The sequence below is a fragment of the Panulirus ornatus genome, chromosome 68 (genome assembly GCF_036320965.1).
Source record: "Panulirus ornatus isolate Po-2019 chromosome 68, ASM3632096v1, whole genome shotgun sequence".
NCBI classification, from domain to species: domain Eukaryota; kingdom Metazoa; phylum Arthropoda; class Malacostraca; order Decapoda; family Palinuridae; genus Panulirus; species Panulirus ornatus.
Window position 1 is genome coordinate 11,960,288 of NC_092291.1, and position 9,124 is coordinate 11,969,411.

General features: G+C 43.1%; 2 protein-coding genes across 5 annotated transcripts in view; one reads left to right on the forward strand and one right to left on the reverse strand.

The window, feature by feature from the left end:
- LOC139747489 (retinol dehydrogenase 12-like) overlaps positions 1 to 1,040 on the forward strand; it is a 22,626-nt gene extending 21,586 nt beyond the window's left edge. The window contains exon 10 of the mRNA XM_071659871.1: positions 851 to 1,040. The gene's annotated coding sequence lies outside the window, so the exon portion shown is untranslated. The remainder of the gene's footprint in view (positions 1 to 850) is intronic.
- The window catches only part of LOC139747488 (uncharacterized), a 12,748-nt gene extending 3,677 nt beyond the window's left edge, over positions 1 to 9,071 (reverse strand). For all 4 annotated transcript variants that reach the window (XM_071659870.1, XM_071659867.1, XM_071659869.1 and 1 more), the window contains exons 1-4: positions 8,953 to 9,071; positions 7,164 to 7,424; positions 4,277 to 5,163; positions 800 to 970 (exon numbers count right to left, since the gene is read on the reverse strand). In XM_071659870.1, the coding sequence (XP_071515971.1) occupies positions 800 to 970; positions 4,277 to 5,163; positions 7,164 to 7,424; positions 8,953 to 9,001 (1,368 nt within the window). In that variant the 5' untranslated portion in view covers positions 9,002 to 9,071. The remainder of the gene's footprint in view (positions 1 to 799; positions 971 to 4,276; positions 5,164 to 7,163; positions 7,425 to 8,952) is intronic.
- Positions 9,072 to 9,124: the final 53 nt, after the last annotated feature.

Here is a 9,124-nt window from a genome sequence, read left to right on the forward strand (position 1 = left end):
CTTACATGGTGGGTAAATTTAAAGCCTTTACCCTTTCCCTATTATACAGCTTTAGTAATTCTGGTATCATCTTTGGTGCATTCTTATGGGCCTTCTCTGTTAGCTCTTGCTGCTACTTCTTCAGGTACAGTGACCAAACATGTGAAACACGTTCTAGTTTTGTCCTTGTATAGGATATGAATACCTTGCTAAATATTTCATTATCCATATACTTGAAAGCTATTTTGATATTTGCCAGCCAACAGTTTGTCTCCTTAACTATTCTCTTAATATTGGACTCTGGTGAAAGGTAAGGAATGATGTCAGCTCCCAAGTCCTCACACAGAATCCTAAGTTTAATTTAGATAATAATCATATTGAGCCCCTCTTTCACTTTGACCCTTCCTCATCCTCTCCATACATCTGACATTTCAGCACAACCAGCCCAGCTCTCTCAGCACCATGTTTACTACCACACTTCTTACTTAAACTGCCATGCCTTTCACTGTCAAACCACCTCACACCATACAATGTCCATGATGTTCCATTTTCTATATATTCACTCCAATTCTTTTGCAGTCAAACCCAAAACTCATGTCCATATCACACTATTGGGACTCCTATACCTTAAAATATAACCATCAAATTATGTCAACAAGTATAAAAAGAGAGTAGTATATAAAGAATTTCTCCCTAAGATTTAGGTTACCACTTCTATACTTGCATATAGATTGTCTAAGTGCTGAAGAAGCCCCATAATGATAGGACTCCTGCGGCAGGAGTAAGTATACTCTGTGTATATAGTGTATTTTTAAGCTACCTGTTTTAATGATTTTTGGACACCGCAAGCTGGACAAAACCCATATTTCAGTGCGAGATGTCTAGCCACTGCTTGGTCATGCTCAACATGTGGGCCCTGTTGATTGTGAGGAGTGGACAGCAGGGAGCTGGGTTGTTGTTGGGGCAGCCACAGGCCATGGTCCTGGCAGTCCTGTGGGTGATACTACTGTAAGCCAAGGTGCTCGTCTCCTTCACCTGATTAGAATAAAAATGTTTAATAATTTGTTTGTGATTACCCCAGAATAATTTTCGAGAGGTTCCCACTGCCAAAGATAGTGCTGCTTCCAGTAGCAGGGAAGTATGAACTCCTCTGGAGTGAGGTCTTTGATGAGATTGTACTCCCAATGATACAGCCTTGGAAAATGTGACTTTTCACTGACAGTGTAACCTCAAGAAGACAAAGTCTGGTAACATCGCTGTCTCCTGCGTTTGCGAGGTAGTGCAAGGAAACAGACGAAAGAAATGGCCCAACCCACCCCCATACACATGTATATACATACATCCACACACGCAAATATACATACCTACACAGCTTTCCATGGTTTACCCCAGACGCTTCACATGCCCTGATTCAATCCACTGACAGCACGTCAACCCCGGTATACCACATCGATCCAATTCACTCTATTCCTTGCCCTCCTTTCACCCTCCTGCATGTTCAGGCCCCGATCACACAAAATCTTTTTCACTCCATCTTTCCACCTAAAATTTGGTCTCCCACTTCTCCTCGTTCCCTCCACCTCTGACACATATATCCTCTTGGTCAATCTTTCCTCACTCATTCTCTCCATGTGCCCAAACCATTTCAAAACACCCTCTTCTGCTCTCTCAACCACGCTCTTTTTATTTCCACACATCTCTCTTACCCTTACGTTACTTACTCGATCAAACCACTTCACACCACACATTGTCCTCAAACATCTCATTTCCAGCACATCCATCCTCCTGCGCACAACTCTATCCATAGCCCACGCCTCGCAACCATACAACATTGTTGGAACCACTGTTCCTTCAAACATACCCATTTTTGCTTTCCGAGATAATGTTCTCGACTTCCACACATTCTTCAAGGCTCCCAGAATTTTCGCCCCCTCCCCCACCCTATGATCCACTTCCGCTTCCATGGTTCCATCCGCTGCCAGATCCACTCCCAGATATCTAAAACACTTTACTTCCTTATATATGGACGGAGCAAGGGGCTGGAAATCCTCCCCTCTCATTTTTTCTTTAATTTTTAAAAGAAGGAACAGAAGGAGGCCAAGTGAGGATATTCCCTCTAAGGTTCAGTCCTTCTGTTCTTAACGCTACCTCGCTAATGCGGGAAATAGCAAATATGTATGAAAAAAAATATTTATTTATTTATTTTTCTTTGTCGCCGTCTCCCGCATTAGCGAGTTAGCGCAAGGAAACAGACAAAAGTATGGCCCAACCCACCCACATACACATGTATATACATACATGTCCACACACGCACATATACATACCTATATATCTCAGCGTATGTACATAATTCATACTGTCTGCCTTTATTCATTCCCATTACCACCCCACCACACATGAAATAACAACCCCCTCCCCCCCTCATGTGCGCGAGGTAGCGCTAGGAAAAGACAACAAAGGCATGTACAGAGCATCAGATTGGGGAAGAGCAGTGGTTTCAGAAGTGGTAGAGGATGTGTGGATCAGGTGTTTGCTTTGAAAATGTATGTGAGAAATACTTAGAAAAACAGATGATTTGTATGTAGCATTTACGGATCTGCAGAAGGCATATGACAGAGTTGAGAGAGATGCTTTTTGGAAGGTATTCAGAGTATATGGCATGGGAGGTAAGTTGCTAGAAGCAGTGAAAAGTTTTTATCAAAGGGTGTAAGGCATGGGTATGATTAGGAAGAGAGGAAAGTGATTGGTTCCCAGTGAATGTTGGTTTGTTTCATGGGTGCGTGATGTCTCCATGGTTGTTTAATTTGTTTATGGATGGGGTTGTCAGGGAGGTGAATGCAAGAATTTTGGAGAGAGGGCTTGGGAAGGGAGTCAGTTGTTGTTCCCTGATGATACAGTGCTGGTGGCTGATTCAGGTGAGAAACTGCAGAAGTTGGTGACTGATAAAATGTGTGAAAGAAGGAAGCTGAGAGTAAATGTGAATAAGAGCAAGGTTATCAGGTTCAGTAGAGTTGAGGGACAAGTTAATTGGAAGGTAAGTTTGATTGGAGAAAAGCTGGAGGAAGTGAAGTGTTTTAGATACCTGGGAGTGGATTTAGCAGCAGATGGAACCATGGAACTGGAAGTGAGTCACAGAGTGGGGGAGGTAGCGAAGGTTCTGAGAGTGTTGAAGAATGTGTGGAAGGCGAGAACATTATTTCGGAGCAAAAATAGGTAAGTTTGAAGGAATAGTGGTTCCAACAATGTTATATGGTTGCTAGGCATGGGCTATAAATAAGGTTGTGCGGAGGAAGGTTGATATGTTGCAAATGAAATGTTTGAGGTGAGGACAATATATAGTGTGAGGTGGTTTGATCAAGTAAGTAATGAAAGGGTAAGAGAGACATGTGGTAATAAAAAGAGTGTGGTTGAGAGAGCAGAAGAGGGTGTATTGAAATGGTTTGGTCACATGGAGAGAATGAGTGAGGAAAGATTGACAAAGAGGATATATGTCACAGGTAGAGGGAATGAGGAAAAGTGGGAAACCAAATTGGAAGTGGAAGGATGGAGAGAAAAAGATTTTGAGCGATGGGGCCTGAACATACAGGAGGGTGAAAGATGTAAAAGGAATAGAGTGAATTGGAACGATGTGATATACCCGGGTTGACGTGCTGTCAATGGATTGAACCAAGGCATGTGAAGTGTTTGGTGTAAACCATGGAAAGATTTTTTGGGCCTGGATGTGGAAAGGGAGCTGTGGTTTCGGTGCATTACACATGAAAGCTAGAGACTGAGTGTGAACGAATGTGGCCTTTGTTGTCTTTTCCAAGTGCTACCTCGCACACATGTGGGGGAGGGGGTTGTTATTTCATGTTTGGTGGGGTGGCGATGGGAATGAATAAAGGTAGGGGGGAGGGTAGTGCTGTTTCATGTGTGGTGGAGTGGCAATGGGAATGGATGAAGGCAGCAAGCATGAATATGTACATATGTATATGTGTGTGTTGGCGTTTATATATATGCACGTATTTATGGGTGGGTTGGGCCGTTCTTTCATCTGTTTCCTTGCACTACCTCGCTAACACGGGAGACAGCAACTAAGCATAATAGAGAAAATAAAAAAAATAATATATATTACTATTATTATTACCATTATTATAATACTTGACCACCATATCCCGCATCAGTGAGGTAGCATCAGGAAACATTTCACTGTAATCTTTCCTCACAGTCTTAATGACGAATATTGGACAACTTTGTTCATGTGATTTAAATAGCACGGCCTGGAGACAACTAACAAAGCATCTGTGCTGAAGGTTACCTTATAATGCTTCATCCAGTGAGGCCTGGGAGCATGCAGGGTGGAATTTGGGACCCTGGGCCTGGTCTTCCCCTCCTGCTCTCTCATCAAATGTGGCCTTGCCCTCCGTCTGCTTCGGGCAGTTGGGAGGTGGCTCTCCCGCTGGTAATTGCTTTCCTTCCCAGAGCCTGTCCTGGACTCTTGTAGCTGATCTGGACATATGTAATTTAAGGGAATCACCCTGGAAAGGCCAAGATGGCAACTGGCAGATCTAGATACTGAAGTAGGGTTATGGCGGTGTGGGGAGCCATGGCAGCTTGAGCGTGCAGCAGGTGGCTCGCTGCTGCTTTCTTCCCACAGGAGATCTATCTTATTTTCCAAAGGGTCCTGTAGGCAGATCCGAGGATTTTGATACCATCTTCTATCACTTTTGCCAAGCTCCTCACGTGTCCCATGTCTCCGACTCCTCAGAGCCTTCTTGGAAGTCTTGAGTGCAGTGGTTTTTGAGCATTTGCAATAGTGGGGATCACTGAGAATTTCCCGTTGTTCATGCGCCTTGCTCTTCCAACTTGTAGGCTTTGGATGTGTATGATAACTTGAGGAGTGGGTATGGATACTTGGAGCATTGGAGATGCCAGTGGCAAGGGTATTGTACCGTGGGTTGTATGGAGATGTTTGCGCCCTACTGCCATATAGAGTACTCCTTGCCTCATGTTCCCTCTCACTGATCCACCCATTTGCTGCAGGATTCGCCATGCTCTCAGGCTGTGGCACATGAAGCCTGTGCGTTGGGATCTTGATTGGATGAGAGTCAAATGGGGGACTAGGGGTCCAGCTGTGTGGTGTAGGAGGAGAAGGGATATGTTCTGTTGGATAGGAAACTCCTAGACCTAAACCTCCTGAAATCCCTGTTGGATGAAAGACAAAATTTTTTAATTCAAATTCAAACATAGAGGCATAAGTTTGTTGAGTACTCCTGGGAAATTATATGGTATTGACTGAGAGGGTGAAGGCATGTACAGAGCATCAGACTGGGGAGGAACACTGTGGTTTCAGAAGTGGTAGAGGATGTATGGATCAGGTGTTTGCTTTGAAGAATGTGTGTGAGAAATACTTAGAAAAACAGATGGATTTGTATGTAGCATTTATGGATCTGGAGAAGTCATATGATAAGGTTGCTAGAGATGCTTTATGGAATGTCTTAAGGAGTATATGGTGAAGGAGGTAAGCTGCTGGAAGCAGTGAAAAGATTTTACCAAGGATGTAAGGCATGTGCATGAGTAGGAAAAGAGGAGAGTGACTGGTTCCCAGTGAAGGTTGGTCTGCGGTAAGGGTGAGTGATGTCCCCATGGTTGTTTAATTTGTTTATGTATGGATGGGGTGGTTAGGGAGGTAAGTGCAGAGTTTTGGAGAGAGGGGCAAGTATGCAATTTGTTGGGGATGAGAGCTTGGGAAGTAAGTTGGTTGTTGTTCGCCGATGATACAGCTATGGTGTCTGATTTGAGTGAGAAACTGCAGAAGCTGGCGACTGACTCTGGGAAAGTGTGTGAAAGGAGAAAGTTGAGAGGAAATGTGAATAAGAGTGAGGTCATTAGGTTCAGTAAGGTTGAGGGACAAGTTAATTGGGATGTAAGTTTGAATGGAGAAAAATTGGAGGAAGTGAAGTGTTTTAGATAACTGAGAGTGGACCTGGCAGTGAATGAAACCGTGGAAGTGAGACACATGATGGGGGAGGGGGGTGAAGGTTCTGGGAGTGATGAAGAATGTGGAGAAAACGTTATCTTGGACAGCAAAAATGGATGTTTGAAGGAATAGTAGTTCCAAATATATATGGTTGCCAGGCATGGGCTATAGAGGGGTTGTTTGGAGGAGGGTGAATGTGTTGGAAATGAAATGTTTGATAACAGTATGTGGTGTGAGGTGGTTTGATTAAATAATGAAAGGATAAGAGAGATGTGTGGAAATAAAAAGTGTGATTGAGAGAGCAGAAGAGGGTGTTGAAATAGCTTAGACACATGGAGAGAATGAGTGAGGAAAGATTGACAAAGAAGATGCATGCGCCAGAGGTGAAGGGAACAAGGAGAAGCAGGAGACCAAATTGGAGGTGGAAGAATAGGGTGAAAAAGATTTTAAGCGATTGAGGCCTGAACATAAAGGAGGGTGAGAGAGTGCAAGGAATAGTGAATTGGAACGATATGGTATACCTGGGTCAACGTGCTGTCAATGGATTGAACCAGGGCGTGTGAAACCTCTGGGGTAAACCATGGAAAGGTCTGTGGGGCCAGGATGTGGATGGGTAGCTGTGGTTTCGGTGCATTACACATGACATCTACAGACTGAGTGTGAACGAATGTGGCCTTTTTTGTGTTTTCCTGGCGCTGCCTCGCTGAAGCAGGGGGTAGCGATGCTGTTTCCTGTGGGGCGTGGTAGCGCCATAATGGAAGAAGGCAAGCAAGTATGATTATGCACATATGTTTATGTGTATATGTCCGTGGGCGTTTATGTATATACATGTGTATGTGGGTGGGTTGGGCCATTCCTCGCGCTACTTGGCTAACGCGGGAGACGGCGGTTGTGTAATACATATATATATATATATATATATATATATATATATATATATATATATATATATATATATATATATATGCGCCCAGGTAACAGAGTCACCAGGTAGTTGCACTCTCATCGAATATGTGAGGGTACAGACCGGACAGTAGCTTGGAGAAAGAGTTCAATCACAAAACCTAACAGTTTGGAAACCTTTAAGCAGAACAGTGGGGACCCTTGAGTATTATGAGTTAGACTAAAGTGTAAAGTTAAAGATCACGTCGTTATACCTAAGGGTTGTACTGTCGTGCTCACGGGAATGAGATTGCCTTTCAGGTGAGGAGAATGTAATACATACCTGAATAGTCGTTGATGGCACGAGGTGGCGAGTCCAACCTATGGTTGCGCAGGGAAGCCGGAAGCCAACCGAGCTCGACCATTTCCCGTTGGACTGGAGGAAACGCACGCTCCTGTCCTCGGGAGTTGCGTTTCGCAAGGCGGCTACTACGTCTGCTACACATCACACACACCCAAACTCCGCCCAATATGACAACTACTCCCATCAGCGTCCCCATCACGGCCACCAACACTACTAGCAGCTGCCAATTATCACCTTCCGCTGGGACCAAGGAAATGCAGCTTGTCTTACTAAGGATCTTGATAATGGAACACGACGAATAAGCAAGGATTATACTTGAAAAATGAAATAGTTTGCAGTAACAGGACAGGTGATTGGTAGACCAAACTTCGTCTCCAAGATCATAAGGTACATAACATTTATTGAAAACGATGATCGTAAATCCTATCCAAGATCATAAGATACATAACATTTATTGAAAACGATGATCGTAAATCCTAATCTACAAAATCCGTCGAAGCAAAGGAAGGGTGCATGTCAGGGAAGCCTTCTCTATATGGGTCGAGGTGACAAGCTGAGTGCGACAGGGTTCTGTTCTGGGCCATTATTCGATTTCTGTAAATGACTTGCCTGAAGGTATGGACTCCTACTTGAATATGTTTGCAGACAATGCACAAGTCATGGAGGGATTGAAAAGAGGAGAATTGCATCAGTCTACAAGGGTCTTAAACACTCCAACGTTGATGTGACACATGGTTCATGAAATTCAATCCGAGCAAGTGTAAAGCATTGAAGATGGAAAGAGGGCCTCATTGTGGTTATTATTTAACAGGAAATAAGCTTCAGGATTCTGTATTGGGGAAAGACTTACGAGTTGATATCATCCCCAACCAATCACATGAGAATATTTCTGGAGGCAAACTGCTTTCTGACAAATATCAGAGTAGCTTTCAGTTGTATGGATAAGGAAATATTTCGCATCCTACATAAGGCCAAAACAAAATGTTTTTCAGGTTTGGTCACCGCAACTGAAGAAGCACAAAGCTAACTAAGCATGTCCGGAAGACAACATAGACGGTACCAGAATCAGGTGAGCTGAGTTACGGGGAAAGGCTAGACGCTTAAAATTTTCCTACTTTGGAAGAGAGAAGTGAGTGACGGGTGAAGGATTTAAGGTTATCGAATTATATTGGACACCTGAGTGGGTTCAAGAGTTTTCATTTGATGGCTACAAAGTCACGCTGACGGCCTTATTTATCTCGGCAGTCAATAGGCATAAAGCCAAAATAACAACTGAACTAGCTGATCAAGAAAGAGCCATGAATGCAGTGAGTGTGTATGGGTGTATGGTTTTAGAATAAGCACGTAAATGTGTATGAGATTTTCGACAGGTAGCTATTACTTGATGCTGACGGCCTTCATGACTCTGGCATTCGGTAGACCTGAAATTCAAATTATATATCGCCTAACCAATTAAGGTAAGGTCAGCTTGAAAAAAAAAAAAAAACTAAGCATAGACAACATCTAATACTACAATTTCTTGATGAATATCAAGACAAATTTTATGGCGCCAGTCAGACTTTATCATATCAAAGGCACACCCCAATATATACTTTTTTTTTTCATCATATGAATATAATAGGGCAGTCTTCCAATCTCACCAAAAGTTCTAAGGAAAAGCACTCCTAGGATTCCCCAGTTGTGAACTTTGGATTCCCGTTAACTTTGATCTCTTTTTTTTTCTAGTACAACGGTATATAATTAGATATGTGATAAGCAAGGTACATACCGGAGTCTTTCCCCTCCGTTTCTTTGAAAGTTAGGCTGCTGTCATTCATTTTTCACAGTCCATAACTAATGTAAAAGAAGGTCGCCCCCTTCAGTCTCACACCAATTTGTAAATAAATCTCGCGCTAGTGGAGACCTACCTAATTAAATTAGGAAGTTGTATTCCATTGATT